The sequence below is a fragment of the Zophobas morio genome, unplaced genomic scaffold (assembly GCF_036711695.1).
Source record: "Zophobas morio isolate AGI-343-1 ecotype UQ-CSIRO unplaced genomic scaffold, CSIRO_AGI_Zmor_V1 ptg000010l, whole genome shotgun sequence".
Taxonomy (NCBI): domain Eukaryota; kingdom Metazoa; phylum Arthropoda; class Insecta; order Coleoptera; family Tenebrionidae; genus Zophobas; species Zophobas morio.
Window position 1 is genome coordinate 4,933,112 of NW_026972115.1, and position 20,286 is coordinate 4,953,397.

The 20,286-nt window shown below is 28.1% G+C and overlaps 1 protein-coding gene across 4 annotated transcripts in view; it reads left to right on the plus strand.

Moving 5' to 3' along the window:
* The window catches only part of LOC135126223 (papilin), a 144,942-nt gene that overhangs the window by 104,601 nt on the left and 20,055 nt on the right, over positions 1-20,286 (plus strand). For all 4 annotated transcript variants that reach the window (XM_064052099.1, XM_064052097.1, XM_064052096.1 and 1 more), the window contains exon 2: positions 786-843. In XM_064052099.1, coding sequence (XP_063908169.1) covers positions 786-843 — 58 coding nt within the window. The remainder of the gene's footprint in view (positions 1-785; positions 844-20,286) is intronic.

A 20,286-nucleotide genomic window follows, 5' to 3' on the forward strand; every position in this document is an offset into this window, starting at 1 on the left:
TGTGAGTTGTTCAATACAATGATTTAATCAATACAATGAACTGGCTCATTCATTAATTTTTTTTGAGTCGCCCTGTATAAGTAATTCTATAAAACTATTAATGCACTGATAAATCACAAATATAGAGTCATAATATTTTGCATAGTTCAGAGAAGTTTTATTCGCCAAAATTTTGAAATGTCATTAATTTTTGGGAGGAATAAATGAATATACATTTTGATTAACAATTACGATATTCATAAAAAGTAAGTAAAAAATACGTATAAATAAACTCAAGCTCGTTAACGCCCAACCAAAAACGAAAACCTTTTTCCTTCGACGTCCTGCCGAGCTCTTCACCCACAAACCGGTCGAGATTAAAGATTTTGTTTATTCATACGATTAAGACAGATAGTGCGTATAAATTGGACCGGCGTTGTGCCCCATTTGGAAGCCGAGGAGCCGAAATATCGATCGCACCTAGTGCCTAGGAATTTAATCATCGGGTGCGATAAATTCGTCCTCTTGTCAAAACTAATTACACCTGCCTTTGTCCCCAATTAAGAATGTTGAGTCCAGGTGCCGACGTACACTTTACTACTCAACTAAAATTCAAATTTCTTCGTGCGTGAGTCGCATACGAGCTCGCCTATTAATTATCCCTCTGGAGATACAAGCCATCAATTACTCGGTTTCCAACTTGTTACGTTAACAGTCCCGATAATTAAATGTCTCATTAAATCACGGCATTATAGGAGGATACGTGGATATGAGGTGCTTTATTCTGACCCTTGGTTTCGTTGCAGGTCGCCGCTGATCCTCTTCGTATTCGTCACATCCTGCAGCAGCGTCCTCGGCAGACACGTAAGTATGAACATAGATTAATATAGATGCGACATACAGGCTGATTTTGCAAAACCATCCTTATTGACATTGGAGTCCTCAAGCGCCAAATTTAAATACTCGATGCCAATAAAAAAACTAGCTTCAGTACAACTCGACGCCTGAGAACTTGTTTGATCTACAGGCCAGAGCGCGCTCAAGCCAATGTCGACTCTAAGCGTTCAGAACCGATTTGGTTGGTTTGGACTACAATTTCTGCGGCAAATAGTTGTTTGGTCGTTTTTTATAACGACTAAGTGAATATTTTTGGTACATATTTACATGGTTTTACATATTTTGTTTAACTAAGAAATAATTCTTTATTTGTGTTTTATACTAGTAAAACGTCCTTAACTAACAATATTGTAGAAATCGTAAAACCCAATGGATTTTTTTCGGGAAAATGTTTTGGAAACACTGTGTTCTATTTTGTATGATTTTTTAAATGTTTTTAATGACAATTTCTGTGGCTGTTGTCGATACACTGTAAGATATTAATAGTGAGAAAAAAAATGAAAAATTAAAATAATCCAAAATTCGAAAAATCGAGAAATCTAATAATCGAAAAATCGTAAAACCGAAACATTGAAAAATCGAAATATCGAAGAACTGAAAATTGAAAAATGAAACATCAGAAAATCGGAAAAAATGTAAAATTCAAAAATCTAAAATTTAGAAATGCCAAAAATTAAAAGATTTAAAAATAAAAAAATTGATAAGTCGAAAAATAAAAAAAATCGAGAAATCGAAAATTTTAAAAATCCAAAGACTAAAATATTGAAAAACTGAAAAACGAGAAATTAAAAAATTGAAAAATCAAAAAACTGAAAAACCGAAAATCTGAATAATGGAAGAATTCTGGAATTTTGGGATTCTACAATTTTTCGATAAAATATTTTTTCGATTTCCCGATTTTTCAGGTCTGCGATTTTTCAATTTTTGTAATCTTTAAATTTTAGATTTTTCAATTTTTTGATGTTTCGATTTTTCGACCTCTCTTGGTTTTAGATTTTTCGATTTTCCAATTTTCTAAATTTTTGATTTTTCAATTTTTCGATTTTTGAAATCTTTTGATTTCTCGATTTATTGGCATTCCGATGTTTCAATCCTAAAACTTAAACATCTGAAAATTGAGAAATCGAAAAGTGGAAACTTTGAAAAACGGATAATTGGAAAACCAAAAGCTGAAAAATCGAAAGATCGAAAATTCTAAAAGTAGGTATTGGAAATTCAAAAAATCGGAAAATCGAAAAACCGAAAATTTAGAAATGACAAACATTTAAAAATTTAGAAATCCTAAAACTGAAATATCGAAAAATTGAGAAATCCGAAAATTGAGAAATCAAAAATAAAAAAATCTAGAAATAGAAAATTTTTAAAATTGAAAAATCCCAAAACTATATATATTGAAAAATTGAAAATCGAGAAATTGAAAAACTGAAAAATAGAGAAATTGAAAATTTGAAAAATAGAGGAAATTGGAAAATCGAAAAACTCATGAATCAAAAAAAGGAAATATCGACAGACTGAGAGATTGAGAAATCTGGAATTTAAAAATTCGAAAAAGTGAAAAATCGAACAACTGAAAAACGAAAAATTGAAGAATTTTTCAATTTTGCGATTCTTCAATTTTTCGATATTTTATTTTTTCTATTTTTCAATTTTTTGAGGTTTCAATTTTTCGTCGTTTACATTTGGCGATTTTTTAATTTTAAAATTTTTGATTTTTCAGTTTTTCATTTTTTTTTATTTTTCAATGTTTCGATTTTTGAAATATTTTGATTTCTCGATTTATCGACATTCCGATGTTTCAATTTTGAAACTAAAAATTCTAAAAATTGAGAAATCGAAAGATCGAAAATTCGAAAAATTTAGGAATGGGAAAATCAAATAATATATGAAAAATCGGAAAGTAGAAAAATCGAGAAATTTTAAAAACCGAAAATTTGAGAAATCCCAAAAAACAAAAAACTAATGAATCAAAAAGCTGGAAAATACCAAAACTGAAATATCGAAAAATTGAGAAATCTGAAATTTAAAAATTCGAAAAAATGAAAAACCGAAGAACTAAAGAATCGAAGAATTTTTCAGTTTTGCGATTCTTCAATTTTTCCATGTTTATATTTACGATTTCTGGATTTTTCAGTTTTGCGACTTTTCAATTTTTGAAATTTTTAAATTTTAGATTTTGAAATTTTATGTTTCGATTTTTCGTCCTTTCCATTTTTCGACTAATCTCTCAGTTTTAAATTTTTCGAGTTTTACAACGTCCAAAATTTTTGATTTTTCAATTTTTAATTTCGCAATATTTCAATTTTTTAATTTTTCAATGTTTCGATTTTTCAATTTTAATATGTTTTGATTTCTCGATTAGTCGACATTCCGATGTTTCAATTCTGAAACTGAAACATCTAAAAACTGAGAAATCGAAAAAATTAAAAATTGGGAAATCGAAAATTCCAAACTTTAAAAAACCAAAAAATTGAAAAACCACAACGCGAAACATCGAAAATTCGAAAAATTTAGGAAAGAGAAAATCATAAACACGAAAAATCGGAAATTTGATAAATCGTAATTAGAAATACCAAAAATTGAAAAATTTAGAAATTTTAAAAATCGAAAAACTGAAAAACCCCAATACTAAAATATTGAAGAATTGAAAATCGGGAAATACAAAAACTGAAAAATAGAGAAATAGAAAAATCGAAGAAGCAAAAAAATCGAAGAACTTTTCAATTTTGCGATTCTACAATTTTTTGACATTTTATTTTTTTAATTTCTCGAATTTTCAGTTCTGCGATTTTTCGATTTTTTAATTGTTTTGATTTCTCGATTTATCGACATGCAATCCTGAAACTGAAACATCTAAAAATCGAGAAATTGAAAAATTGAGAAAACAAAAAGTCGAAAATTTAAGAACATCGGAAAATTAAGATCGAAAAACAAAAAAATCGAGAAATCGAAAATTTAAAAAATTGAAAAATCGTAAAACTGAAAGATCGAGAAATTGAATCAAGACTGAAAAATTCCAAAACTTTAATATCGAAAATTTGAGAATACTAAAATTTAAAAATTTCACAAATTGAAAAACCGAAGAACTGAAAAATCGAAACATCTAATCCAAAATTTAAAAAACCGGAAATTAAAATATCGAAAAATTAAAGAATCGTAAAATCGAAGAACTCAGATATCTTGAAAAATTCCAAAACTAAAACATCAAAACTGAAAGACTCAAAAATAGCAAAGTCGAACGAATAACGAAAAATCGAGAAATTGAAACTCCCAAATTTAAAAAATCGAATAACTGAAAAATCGAAACATCGAAAAACTGGAAAATCAAAAAAAAAGATCAAGAAATTGCGGAGTCGAAAAGTCGAACAATTGAGAAACCGAAATAGGCCAAAATCTAAAAATCGAAAAGTTAAAAATTGAACAATTTATAAATTGAGAAATTGACAATCAAAGTATCGAAAAATCCGAATCTCGATAAATCGAGAAATCAAAAAACTTACAAATATGAAAAATTGAAAAATTGAGATTGAAAGATCAAAAGAACGAAAAACCGAAAAGTGATGAAGTCGAAAAATCGAAAAATAGGGAAATCGACAAACAAAAAGTTAAAAGTTGAAAAATTGGAAAAGCGGAAAAATCAAAAAACGAAAAAATGGAAAACTGGAAAAACTGAGAAACCGAAATAGCCCAAAATAAAAAATTGAAAAACTGATAAATCGAAAACCTGAACAATCAAATTTCGATAAATCGGGAATGAAAAATTAACAAATCGAAAAATTGAAAAACAGAACATCCAAAACTAGAAAGTCGAAAAATTGAAAAATTAAGAAATATTGAAAAATTAAAATATCAAAAGATTGAAAAATCTAAAATTTAAAAACCCAAAAATTGAAAAATCGAAAAAGTGAAGTCGAAAAATAGAAACCTTAAAAATCGAAAAATTGAAAAATAAATGAACTAAAAAATCAAAAAATTAAAGAATTGAAGAACAAGAAAATCGAAACACTCGAAGGTCAAGAAATGGGAAAATCAAAACATCGATTATTTGAAAAATCGAAAAATTGAGAGTTTATAAAAGTCAAATTTGAAAAATTAGAAAATCGAAAATTTGACAAAATGGCAATTGAAAAGCAGAAAATCTAAAACCGGAAAGTCGAATAATCAAAAGATTAAGAAATCGGAACATTTGAAAAATTCGAAAACTTGGGAAAATTGAAATATCGAAGAACTGAAATGAAAAATCGAGAAATCGAAAAATCCAAAATTTTAAAAATTAAAAAATCTAAAATTTAAAAATCGAAAACTTGAAAAATCGAAAAAGTAACTAAATCGACACTTCGAAAAATCCAGGAGTCAATAATCGAAAAGTCGAAGAATCGAAATATTGAAAAATCCCAAAACTGAAATATCGAAAAACTGAAAATTGAAAGAAAAACTAAAAATGGGGAACTAAATCGGAAAATCAAAACATTGAAAAAACGACAAATTTAAAACGACAATTGAAAACAGAAAATCTAAATCCGGGAAGTCGAAAAATCGAAAGATTAAGCAATCAAAAAAATAAAAAATTGTAATATCGAAAAATTAAAGAAACGAAAAATTGAAAAATTTGATAAACGAAAAATTCTAAAGTCGAAAGAAACCTTGAAAAATTAAAGGAAATGAAGGAAAGAAAACTTGGGTCATAAAATGGGTGAAATGAAAATTAAAAAATCGGGAAAATGAAAAATAAAAATGAAAAACTTAAAAGTTTGAGGAAATGAAAAATTGAAAAATCAAAACATTGGGATGAAAAATCGAAAAATGAAAAATTGTTATATCAAAAAATGCAAAGCGAAAAATTGAAAAAATGAAAAATCGAAAAATTTGGAAGATGAGAAATTGAAAAATTGAAAAAATTAAAATTCCAAACACGAAAAAGTATACAATGAAAACTTCGAAAACTCTAAAAATTGTAAATCAAGAACTTGAAAAATTGAAGAAACGAAAAAAAGAGAAAAATTGAACAAATTAAGAACTGAAAGATTAAATGAGAAATTCTAAATCGAAAAACTGCAAAATTGAAAAAATTAAATATTGTGAAAACCAAATATTGACAAGGAAAGAAATCAGAAAATCGGATAATTGGGAAATCCAAAAATTGCAAAATTAAAAAATTTTAAAAATCAAAAATCGAAAAAAATCAAAGATTGAAAATTTGAAAAAATTTATGTACAAACGAAAAATTATAAAATCCCAAGAAACTTTGAAAAAATAAAGGAAATGAAGAAAAAAAAATTGTGATATAAAATTGAGAAAATGAAAATTAAAAATCGGGTAAAAATGAAAAATAAAAATTAAGAACTTGAAACACTGAGGAAACGAAAAATTGAAAAATCGAAACATTGGGATGAAAAGTGGAAAAATGAAAAACTGTAATGTCGAAAAATTGCAAAATTAAAAAACTGCAAACCGAAAAATTGAAGAAATGAAGAATTGAAAACTTTGGCAGATGAGAAATTGAAAAATGGAAAAATTGCAAAATTGTAAAACTGAAAAACCTAAAACGAAAATTTTGAAAAATCTAAAAATTGTAAATCAAGAACTTGAAAAATTGAAGATATGAAAAAGTGAGAAATTGAAGAAACGAAAAACTGAAAAATTGAAAGATTAAAAATTGAGAAATTAAAAATCGAAAAAATGATGGATGTATTGTAAAAACGAAATATTGAAAATGAAAGAAATCAGGAAATCGGAAAATCAGATAACTGGAAAATCCAAAAATTGCAAAACTGAAAAATTTTAAAAATGAAAATCAAGGAACTGAAAAATCAAAAATTGAAGATTTGCAAAAATGAATAAACGAAAAATCCAAAGAAATAAAGGGAAGAAAAGAAAAATTGTGAAACAAAATTTCGAGAAAATGAAAACTAAAAAATCGGGAAGATGAAAAATAAACTTGAAAAACTGAGGAAACGAAAAAATAAAAAATTGAAACATTGGGATGAAAAATCGAAAATTAAAATTGTAATATCGAAAAATTGCAAATCGAAAAATTGAAGAAACGGAAAATTGAAAAATTGCGAAGATGAGAAATTAAAGAATTGAACAAATTAAAGTTGCAAAAACGAAAAATTATGAAACCGAAAAAGTGAAAATGGAAAAATTGCAAAATTGTAAAACTGAAAAACCTAAAATGAAAACTTCAAAAAATTTAAAAATTGGGAAATTCGAAAATTGCAAAATTGAAAAATTTTAAAAATGGAAAGTCGAAGAACTGAAAAATCAAAGATTGAAAATTTGAAAAATTGAATAAACGAAAAATTATAAAATCGAACAAACCTGGAAAAATAAAGGAAATGAAGAAAAGAAAAACTGTGATATAAATTGGAAAAAATGACAATTAAGAAATCGGGAGAATGAAAAATAAAAATTAAGAACTTGGAAAATTGAGGAAACGAAAAATTGAAAAATCGAAACATTGGGATGAAAAATCGAAAAATGAAAAATTGCAATATCCAAAAATTGCAAATCGAAAAATTTGGAACATGAGAAATTGAAAAATTGAGAGTTTATAAAAGTCAAATTTGAAAAATTAGAAAATCGAAAATTTGAGAAAATGACAACTGAAAAACAGAAAATCCAACACCGAAAAGTCGAAAAATCCAAAGATTAAGCAATCGAAAAATGAAAAATTGTTATATCAAAAAATTGCAAAGCGAAAAATTGAAGAAATGAAAAATCGAAAAATTTGGAAGATGAGAAATTGAAAAATTGAAAAAATTAAAATTCCAAAAACGAAAAATTATGAAACCGAAACAGTGAAAAACCCAAAATGAAAAAACGAAAAAGTATAAAATTAAAACTTCTAAAACTCTAAAAGTTGTAAATCAAGAACTCGAAAAATTGAAGAAACGAAAAAAAGAGAAAAATTGAACAAATAAAAAACTGAGAGATTAAATGGGAAATTCTAAATCGAAAAACTGCAAAATTGAAAAAATTAAATATTGTGAAAACCAAATATTGACAAGGAAAGAAATCGGAAATCGGATAATTGGGAAATCCAAAAATTGCAAAATTAAAAAATTTTAAAAATCGAAAATCGAAAAAAAATCAAAGATTGAAAATTTGAAAAAATTTATGTATAAACGAAAAATTATAAAATCCGAAGAAACTTTGAAAAAATAAAGGAAATGAAGAAAAAAAAATTGTGATATAAAATTGAGAAAATGAAAATTAAATCAAAACATTGCAAAATTGAATAAACGAAAAATCCAAAGAAATGAAGCGAGGAAAAGAAAAATTGTGATACAAAATTTCGAGAAAATGAAAATTAAAAAATCGGGAAGATGAAAAATAAACTTGAAAAACTGAGGAAACGAAAAAATAAAAAATTGAAACATTGGGATGAAAAATCGAAAAATTAAAATTGTAATACCGAAAAATTGCAAATCGAAAAATTGAAGAAACGGAAAATTGAAAAATTGGGAATATGAGAAATTAAAGAATTGAACAAATTAAAGTTGCAAAAACGAAAAATTATGAAACCGAAAAAGTGAAAATGGAAAAATTGCAAAATTGTAAAACTGAAAAACCTAAAATGAAAACTTCAAAAAATCTAAAAATTGGGAAATTCGAAAATTGCAAAATTGAAAAATTTTAAAAATGGAAAGTCGAAGAACTGAAAAACCAAAGATTGAAAATTTGAAAAATTTAAAAAACGAAAAATTATAAAATCGAACAAACCTGGAAAAATAAAGGAAATGAAGAAAAGAAAAACTGTGATATAAATTGGAAAAAATGAAAATTAAGAAATCGGGAAAATGAAAAATTAAGAACTTGGAAAATTGAGGAAACGAAAAATTGAAAAATCGAAACATTGGGATGAACAATCGAAAAATGAAAAATTGTAATATCCAAAAATTGCAAATCGAAAAATTTGGAACATGAGAAATTGAAAAATTGAGAGTTTATAAAAGTCAAATTTGAAAAATTAGAAAATCGAAAATTTGACAAAATGACAATTGAAAAACAGAAAATCTAAAACCGGAAAGTCGAAGAATCAAAAGATTAAGCAATCGAAAAAATGAAAAATTGTAATATCGAAAAATTAAAGAAACGAAAAATTGAAAAATTTGATAAACGAAAAATTCTGAAGTCGAAAGAAACCTTGAAAAATTAAAGAAAATGAAGGAAAGAAAACTTGTGTCATAAAATGGGTAAAATGAAAAGTAAAAATGAAAAACTTAAAAGTTTGAGGAAATGAAAAATTGAAAAATCAAAACATTGGGATGAAAAATCGAAAAATGAAAAATTGTTATATCAAAAAATTGCAAAGCGAAAAATTGAAGAAATGAAAAATCGAAAAATTTGCAAGATGATAAATTGAAAAATTGAAAAAATTAAAATTCCAAAAACGAAAAATTATTAAACCGAAACAGTGAAAAACCCAAAATGGAAAAACGAAAAAGTATAAAATGAAAACTTCGAAAACTCTCAAAACATTTGAAAAATTCGAAAACTGAAATGAAAAATCGAGAAATCTAAAATTTAAAATATTGAAAAATTAAAATACCAAAAAATTGAGAAATCCAAAATTTAAAAAATCGACACATCGAAAAATCCAGAAGTCAAAAATGGAAAAGTCGAAGAAAAGAAATATAGAAAAATCCCAAAACTGAAATATCGAAAAACTGAAAAATGAAAGAAAAACTGACGAATCGAAAAACTGAAATATCCAAAAACTGAGAATCTGAAGAATCGAAAAATTGAGAATCAAAAAAGTAAAGTCGAAATATCGAAACCTTAAAAAAATCGAAAAATTGAAAAATCAAAAAGCTGCAAAATCGTAAGATCGAAAAATTGAATAACAAGTAAACTGAAAAATCCCAAAACTGAAATGTTCAAAAACTGAGAAATTAAAAAATTGAAAAATTGAGAAATCGAAAAATCAGAAAAGTGAATAGGAGTAAACTGAAAAGTCCCCAAACTAAAATTTCGAAAAACTGAGAATTCGAAAGTAATTCGTGTGACCTGAATTAAAGTGAAGGAAACAGTAAGCAGCTTGTAATATTCTGGCAAATCTAGTGTCAATTTGTCGAAAGTAAAACGTTAAAAATATTATGACATTTTTTCTAGTTAATTTTATTCCTAGTTAGAAACAAACACTGTTGCCAACATAAGTCGAGTTCTCAACCGTCATTTAATTTAAACTATGCCACTTCTCTATATTCTCTGATATGAATCCACCTTTCGTTTGAAAAATTTCGGTCACTGTCCTGCGAATTCTATGAATAGAGAGATTTATACAAATGTTGTTAAGTACAGAACCAGAAGCCGTTAAGTAACCAAACAAACCGAATTAAACAACCATCAAACTTGGGTCGAATCCGGCTAAAAATAGAGGAGATCGGTTAGTCGGTTAGAGAGAAAACTGCGACGGAAAATTAAAGAATGGAGATGGACGAAAAAGCGAAATTAATTGTGCAAGTGGTAAAATTAGCGCATGATGACTGCACACTGTCCAAGGCCACACGCTGCAGAAGAGTGAGTCATAGCATGGGCTTTCGGCAAAAGTAATAAATGGATTTTTTGTCCGGAGTTATAAAGATGAGCTTTTTGTCTGAGGATTTCTCACGAATTGTGATTGTGCAGTTGCTTTTGAGGTGCAACAAGAAAGTAACAAATAAAAAACGAAGATTGCATTAATCTGAAGTTGGTTTTGAATAAGTAAGAAACATGAAAGAAAAACATTTGATTGTGCGATAGAGTAAAAACTCAGATTCATAAACTAGACGTACGGGAGTATCTAATTTTGTAAAATTTAAATGAGATTTACTAGCGTAAATTTGGCGTTTGAACTTTCGCGCTTGGCAACCCAAAGCTCGTTCATTTCGCTTGCATAACCGCGTCCACTGCCATTACGTCATTATTGCGGGATCATAATTGATGCTTCTGCAGAGTAAATATTTACTTTATGGATAGACTTTTTCCAGAAACCAGATGTGATATTGTTATTAATATGTGGCAGCTTTATTAAACCGGATCAATCAAGCCGGGTCGTTAGTTAATTTTATGGTCCCGAATCACTCCGGGAAAATTTAAAATTCGTCGACGCGTTCGACCGTGACGCTTTTTTCTTCGGAAAGCGCTGATTTATTGCGTGTAAAGACATGAAATTAAACGTAATCATCTACGAAAAGCAATCTCGAAGCTCCCGTGTGGTCGCTTTGGGAATTACCGAGATAAAATAGATAATTGCTCGATCTTCATGTAACCCATAAATCTCGACGTGATTTATGTTTGCGGAGTTTCGCGGATGATTTTTAACGGTATTGTATTAAAAGATAATGCGCAATCGTAAATATGCAAAGCATGAAATACGGCTGGAGATTCCTTTCGCTCGTTATGGACTCTGTAGGGATCGTAGGGGTTTATCGGCCATCTTTCAATTGGATTTTTTTAAACGGGAACACGGTGATGCGCAGTGGGCGAGCGATAGCTTTCAGTAATAAATTGTTCACAGAAACGACATAGGTACAATCGCACGCAAATGTTTTGAGCCTATGGGCGGATCGTTTTTGCCTGCCCTCACCGAAGAAGGCGGTCCAAATCCTTCAAGGGCAGAATTTGTAGGTAGGCTCAAACTACAACGAAATTTACATTTTACTCCATAAAATTTTATTGACAAAAACGGGACGGACAGTAGTTACATTTGGTAAGAAATATTTACGACTCACGCCAGTTTCCTCGAATTTGTCGGAGAAGATTTGGCAGGTAGTTGTTCCCATAAAATAATGGTCACTTTCGTTCGTGAGTAACGATGGTCCGGACAGGAATTATTTTGCTTTCTAACATCTTTCGACCAATTGTTCCGTATAAAAAATTTCATCACTTTTTCAAATAAAATACTTTTAAATGTTCATAATAAATAAATAAAAAAAAAACGATATTGTCGTTGAGTGACATGTAACTGGCATAATAATAAAAACGTGCCATTTTTGTTAACTGATATTTTTTTCATAAATGTCGCAAAATTATTAAATTTGTCTAATTATCCCCACCAATAATGTGATGACGTCACTTAAAATTTATGCATAGTAAATGGGTTTTAAATTGTATACAGTAACATAGTCCTACACATGTAGTTTATGACTCCGTGTTGAATTTTTATCCGAAACGTCCAGATTTTTGGAAAAAAAATCAAAATTATAAAACAATATTTTGCAATTTAATTTTGAATTTGCAAAATCGAATACTTTGAAATCTTGCAGATGTTTTAAAGTCATGATAAACATGATACATTTTTTATTAAAATATATTTGCTTATCCCCTCTAAAAAATAAATGTATAAAATATGATGAGTTTTTATACTTGTGATTTATCACTGCATTAATATTTTTTTAGATTTGGTTATACAGGATGTCTCAAAAAAGTTAATGACTGAGTCAATTTGTTTTATTGAAGAAATCAAGAATAGCAAAACTGAATACTTTGAAATTATGTTTAAAAGTTTTTGTAAGCATGGTAACTTTTTCGAAAATTTGATTAATCAAATATGCCGCAAATCGAAAATCGGAAAAACTGAAATTCACTAATGCAAAAAACAGAAAATCGAAAAATACAAATCGTAAAAATCGAAAATCTAAAAATGGATAACCAAAAAATCGAAAATTCAATGAATCAAATACCGAGGTCGATCGAAAAGTGGAAATTCACAAACCTCAAAAATCGAAAAATCGAAAATTGAAAAAGAAAAAGCAAAAAATCGAAAAGTCAAAAATTTGTAATACTGAAAATGAAAAAAATCAGAAACAAAAATTAAAAAAAATCGGAAATTAAAATAATCAAAATATATAAAGTAGAAAAAAATTGCAAAGCCTAAAAACTGAAACGAACAGAAAAATCGAAAAAGCAAAAAATTGGAAAAACAAAAATCGAAGAAGTGGAAAATCGAAAATCTGAATAAAGAAACGTGGAAATTCTGAAAATTGGAAAATCGAAAACCAAAAAATCGGAAAGAAACAAAATTGAAGTCTAAAAGGTGAGAATGGAAAAATTGAAAAACCGAAAATTCTAAAAATCGACAATGGACAAATTGAAAATCGCAAAATTCAAATTGAAAAATTGAACATAGAAAAATCGATGAATTGAAAAATCGAAAATTCGACTACTCAAATTTTCTAAAAATCGAAAAATCATAAAACCGAAATATCCAAAATTCCAATGGTCGAAAGTCTGAAAACTGAAAATCGAAAATTCTGAAAAGCGGAAAATAGAATATTGAAAAATTTAAAAGAAAGAAAATTGAAGTCTAAAAACCGAAGAATGGAAAAATTAAAAACCAAAAATTCGAAAAATCAAAACCGAAAAGTTCAAAGATTTAAAAAGGAAAATCGAAAAATCAAAAATCTGAAAATTGAAACTCGAAAATTCGGAAAATCGAAAAGTAAAAAAATTGAAGTCTAAAAGCTGAAGAATAGAAAACTGAACAATCGAAAATTCGAAAATCAAATATCGAAAAATCGAAAAGCCGAAAAATCGAAAATTTGATGAATCAGATATGCGAAAAACAGAAAATCTGAAAATACAAAACTGAAAAATCGAAGATCTAAAAATGGAAAAACCGAAAATCGAAAATTCAATGAATATAATACGTAGGTCGATCGAAAAACCGGAAATTCACAAATCTGAAAAATCGGAAATTTGCAAGATTGAAAAACCGAAAATTGAAAAATCAAAAAACCGAAAAATGGAAAATTCAAAAATCGAAAAATAGGAAAACAGAAAATTCGAAAATTCATAATATTGAAAACTCTAAAAGTCGACAATTCAAAAATCGAAAAGTAAACAAATTTCAAAGCCTAAAAAGTGACGAACAGAAAAATCGAAAACTCGTAAAATCATAAAGTGGAAAATCGAAAATTAAAAAATCGGAAATCGAAAAATGAAAAAAAAAACGAAAATTCAAAAATCGAATAATCCGAAACTAAAATAATAGAAAAGTGGAAAAGTAAAAATTGCAAAGTCTAAAACTGACGAACAGAAAAATCGAAAAATAAAAAAAAATCGAAAAATATCTAAAAATGGAAAAATCGAAATGCTCAAAAATCGAAAATTCGATTAATCAATATTCTAAAAATCGAAAAAACGGACACAAATCCACAAATCTGAAAAATCGAAAATCGAAATATCGAGACTCGAAAAATGAAAAAACCGAAAAATTGAAAAATCCCAAATCGAAAAATGAAAAAACCAAAAATTCAAAAATCAAACTATCGGAAATTGAAATAATCGAAAAATGAAAAAATAAAACAAATCGCAGAACCATAAAAACTGAAACAAACAGAAAAATCGAAAAACCACAAAATCGGAAAAACGAAAATCGAAAAATCGTAAAATCAGAAAATGGAAAATCGAATACTCGAAAATTGAAAAATTGAAGGTCGAAAAATAAAACAACCGAAAAATCGAAAAATTTAATGATTAATGGAAAATTGAAAAATCGAGAGTAGAAGAATTAAAAAACCGGAAAATTGAAAAATCGGAAATCGAAGAATTAAAAACGTAAAATCGAAAATTCAAAAATCAAAAAAATCTGAAAGTAAAATATAATCGAAAAATGCAAAAAAGTTGCAGCTAAAAATGGATAACCAAAAAATCGAAAATTCAATGAATCAAATACCGAGGTCGATCGAAAAGTGGAAATTCACAAACCTCAAAAATCGAAAATTGAAAAACGGAAAAACCAAAAAATCAAAAAGTCAAAAATTTGTAATACTGAAAATGAAAAAAATCAGAAACAAAAATTTAAAAAACCGGAAATTAAAATAATCAAAATATATAAAGTAGAAAAAAATTGCAAAGCCTAAAAACTGAAACGAACAGAAAAATCGAAAAAGCAAAAAATTGGAAAAACAAATATTCGAAAAATCTAAAATCGAAAAAGTGGAAAATCGAAAATCTGGATAAAGAAACTTGGAAATTCTGAAAATTGGAAAATCGAAAACCAAAAAATCGGTAAGAAACAAAATTGAAGTCTAAAAGGTGAGAATGGAAAAATTGAAAAACCGAAAATTCTAAAAATCGACAATGGACAAATTGAAAATCGCAAAATTCAAATTGAAAAATTGAACATAGAAAAATCGATGAATTGAAAAATCGAAAATTCGACTGCTCAAATTTTCTAAAAATCGAAAAATCATAAAACCGAAATATCCAAAATTCCAATGGTCGAAAGTCTGAAAACTGAAAATCGAAAATTCTGAAAAGCGGAAAATAGAATATTGAAAAATTTAAAAGAAAGAAAATTGAAGTCTAAAAACCGAAGAATGGAAAAATTAAAAATCAAAAATTCGAAAAATCAAAACCGAAAAGTTCAAAGATTTAAAAAGGAAAATCGAAAAATCAAAAATCTGAAAATTGAAACTCGAAAATTCGGAAAATCGAAAAGTAAAAAAAATGAAGTCTAAAAGCTGAAGAATGGAAAACTGAACAATCGAAAATTCGAAAATCAAATATCGAAAAATCGAAAATTTGATGAATCAGATATGCGAAAAACAGAAAACTGAAAATACAAAACTGAAAAATCGAAAATCTAAAAATGGAAAAACCGAAAATCGAAAATTCAATGAATATAATACGTAGGTCGATCGAAAAACCGGAAATTCACAAATCTGAAAAATCGGAAATTTGCAAGATTGAAAAACCGAAAATTGAAAAATCAAAAAACCGAAAAACGGAAAATTCAAAAATCGAAAAATAGGAAAACAGAAAATTCGCAAATTCATAATATTGAAAACTCTAAAAGTCGACAATTCAAAAATCGAAAAGTAAACAAATTTCAAAGCCTAAAAAGTGACGAACAGAAAAATCGAAAACTCGTAAAATCATAAAGTGGAAAATCGAAAATTAAAAAATCGGAAATCGAAAAATGAAAAAAAAAAACGAAAATTCAAAAATCGAATAATGCGAAACTAAAATAATAGAAAAGTGGAAAAGTAAAAATTGCAAAGTCTAAAACTGACGAACAGAAAAATCGAAAAATAAAAAAAAATCGAAAAATATCTAAAAATGGAAAAATCGAAATGCTCAAAAATCGAAAATCGAAATATCGAGACTCGAAAAATTAAAAAACCGAAAAATTAAAAAACCGAAAAATTGAAAAATCCCAAATCGAAAAATGAAAAAACCAAAAATTCAAAAATCAAACTATCGGAAAGTGAAATAATCGAAAAATGAAAAAATAAAACAAATCGCAGAACCATAAAAACTGAAACAAACAGAAAAATCGAAAAACCAAAAAATCGGATAAACGAAAATCGAAAAATCGTAAAATCAGAAAATGGAAAATCGAATACTCGAAAATTGAAAAATTGAAGGTCGAAAAATAAAACAACCGAAAAATCGAAAAATTTAATGATTAATGGAAAATTGAAAAATCGAGAATAGAAGAATTAAAAAACCGGAAAATTGAAAAATCGGAAATCGAAGAATTAAAAACGTAAAATCGAAAATTAAAAATCAAAAAAATCGGAAAGTAAAATATAATCGAAAAATGCAAAAAAGTTGCAGCAAAGTCTAAAAACTGACCAACAGAAAAATCAACAAATCGAAAAACGGAAAAACCGAAAACTCGAAAATTCGAAATACCGCAAATTTGAAAAATCAGAAAATGGGAAAGTAAAAAAATCGAAAAGTTGATAGAAAAATGGAAACTGAAAAATCTAATTAGATGAAACGGTTGGTCGAAAAAACGAAAAATCGAAAATCGAAGTGATTTTTTTTTGAGACAGCCTGTATAAGTAAATCTAAAAAATATTACTACACAGGTACTGACTCATCATATCAAATTTTGCCATGACGTCATGCATTTTTTGGCGAAGATAAGCAAATACATTTTGATCGTGGCTTTGAAAGTATTCTTCGACTTTCGTTCCATTTCAAAATTTACTCTTTGTATATTCCAGTGGTCACAACGAGTTCACTAACTACGCTGAAGTATGCGAAGATTAAATTTGTCACCGAAAAGATGTCGGAAGTAATAAATTATCCTATCGGTCCAAGAACGTTCGGTGCGGTGTTACACCTCGACCCAAGAGATTATGAAGTTTATAAACTGAACATTTTTTTTGTTTTTTGAAATGTAGTACACTTCAAAAAATGTCCGTGACTTAATTTAATGTGAATTTTATAACTATGGTTGGCACAATTAGACCTAATATTAGTGTGATTTAGAGCATATTCTCGATTTTATTAGAGCAGAATAGGTTTTTTTTTCTAATTTTATAAGTTACGGAAACTAATAGCACATCACAGATATTGCAAAAAAAATTGGGCTCAGGTTCCAACTAATTGACAAGATTTCAAAGTATTCAGTTTTGCAATTCTTGATTTCTTCAATAAAATAAATTTACTCAGTCATTATTTTTTTTGAGTCACCTTGTATGTATAAACAAATCCAAAAAATATAAATGGAATGGTAAATCACAAGTATAGACTCATCATATTCTGAACATTTTAGATAGGGTATTTATAAAATTAAAACTAATTCAGAGTAAGAATTTGGTCAACACGTAAATTTCGTTTAGTTTGAGCCTACCTACAAATTCTGCCCTTGGACGATTTGTACCGCCTCCTTCGGTGACGACCGGCAAAAATGATCCGCCCATAGGCTCAAAACATTTACATCCGGCATTCAGGTAAGACCGAATTAGCGAAAGTTCGAAAGTGCAGCCGCAACCAGCACTGACATTTTACTCGAAAAAATACCGTAATGTCAATATAAACATTGACAGGACGCTCTAACGAGGAAAATTATGCAAGAGGAAGTTGTATTCAATTAGTAAGAATTAATTGTCCTCTTCAGGCAGTTTAAAAAGTGTCTGTCACGCTCTTCCCGTTTATCGTTCCTAACAGCATATTTAGAATAATTGGATTAGAATTATGTAAATCTCGCCTTTTCGTTTTCTTTCCACATCGCTGTCTGTTTTGAAAATGTGTGCGACTATAATCAGACTCGTTACGGCATATGAGGCAATAACTAGCGGTAGTTAACTTTGAAATTTTACGTTTCTCATAATAAACATCGCAAGAAATAAAGAAGAGAATGTCGAACTAATATTAGATAGCGATCCGGACGAGCATTATTTACACTTTTCCAGCGACAAAGTGCACTCGCACAACCGCTGTATGCAAGTTGTGACTTATCGAGCTCGAACAAAAGGTATAAAAGGATTTAAATCAGGCATCCACGACCAGCTCTTTGTTCTGCGCGGTCTTTGAGCCCCGGGGCTTCTCTCATCAAAGCTGTTGTAAAGATACAAATATATTTTCATTTGAAATAAATGATAAACGCGGCGAACAGATCGCGCTCGTATTGTATTCGATTTTTAACACCATGGGGATCTGGTTTGCGCATTTTTCCGATCGGGATCTCAGAGGAAAAAATTGGTCTAAAGAGTTCAGACAGTACTTCCCTCGCTGTCGGAAACTTGACGACTGCATGGCTATTGTGTTTTTTTCTCATTACATTTTTGTAGTGGGAATTTAAAAAAAATTGCGATGACGTCATCAACATTTTTGCAAGGACACGTATATCAGTTGGGATAGATGTAGTGTAATACTAAGAATAAAATTATTGTATTCCCAAATTTTCGGGAAAATGAATTGGGTCGTTTTGAATATTGATTTTTTATAATCAATAAAATAACGAAACAATTTACTCGCGTATACGGCAACTGAAAATCGTTTATGTATAAACATTCTTAATTTAAGATGACAAGCGTAACAGCATACGTGAAAGTCAAACAGAGAAACTGTAAACAAAACGACCATCGGTTTTATTGCTTCGACTTCCGCTTATTATATAAAACATTGGGTTTTATTTTAATTCTTGACGGTGAAATTCACAATTGGTTGATTATAAACATGTCTGTTTCACATTCGCGGAACCAAGTGATCGCATAAAACAAATGCAGGTCTGTAATGTTAAAGTCGATGTAAATAAGCGATGCTACCCTTATGTTTCAACCGAGTTTTTCCTTTAACAAATTTTGTGTCTACCAAATTGGGTTGGTTGGGGTGTAATACTAATAATAAGTGTTGCCTTTAATTTAATCAATAAAATAAATTGACTTCATTAATTTTTTTGAACCACCTCTTAAGAAAATCTAAAAAATATGAATGGAATGATAAATCACAAGTACAAACTCATCATATTTTTTGCATTTTAGATAGGATTTATTCAGCAAAATTTAAGGGTGACGTCATCAATTTTTTTAGGAGGGATGAACAAATACATTTTGAATAAAAGTTTACCATGCTTATAATAACATTAAAATATTCCCAAGATTTCAAAGCATTCGGTTTTGTAATTCCTGATTAAATCGATAAAATAAATTCACGCCTTCATTAATTTTTTTGAGTCACCCTGCATATGCAAATCCAAAAATATGAATGGAATGATAAATCACAAGTACAAACTCATCATATTTTGTACATTTTAGATACGATTTATTCGGCAAATTTTTGAGCTGACGTCATCAGTTTTTTGTAGAAGATAACCAAATATATTTTGACTAAAAATTTATTATGCTCTTTATAACCTTAAAACATCTGCAAGATTTCAAAGCATTCGGTTTTGTAGTTCCTGATTAAATCAATAAAATTAATTTACGCATTCATTAATTTTTTTGAGTCACCCTGTATATGCAAATCGAAAAAATTTGAATGGAATGATAAATCACAAGAAGAGACTCACCATATTTTGTACATTTTAGATAGGATTTATTCAGCAAAATTTTGTGGTGACGTCATAAATTTTTTAGGGGGACGACCAAATACATTTTGATCAAAAATTTACCATGCTTATGATAATTTTAAAATATCTTCAAGATTTCGAAGCATTCGGTTTTGTAGTTCCTGAGTAAATCAGTAAAATAAATTTACGCTTTCATTTATTTTCTTGAATCACCCTGTATATGCAAATCCAAAAAATATGAATGGAGTGATAGATCACAAGTACAGACTGATCATATTTTGTACATTTTAGATATGATTTATTCGGCAAACTTTCGAGCTGACGTCATCAAGTTTTTGGAGGGGATAAGCAAATATACTTTGACTAAACATTTATTGTGCTCTTTATGACCTTAAAACATCTGCAAGATTTCAGAGCATTCGGTTTTGTAGTTCCTGATTAAATCAATAAAATATATTTACGCATTCATTAATTTTTTTGAGTCATCCTGTATATGCAAATCCAAAAAATATGAATGGAGTGATAGATCACAAGTACAGACTCATCATATTTTGTACATTTTAGATATGATTTATTCCACAAACTTTTGAGCTGACGTCATCAAGTTTTTGGAGGGGGTAAGCAAATATTTTTTGACTAAAGATTTATGATGCTCTTTATAGCCTTAAAACATC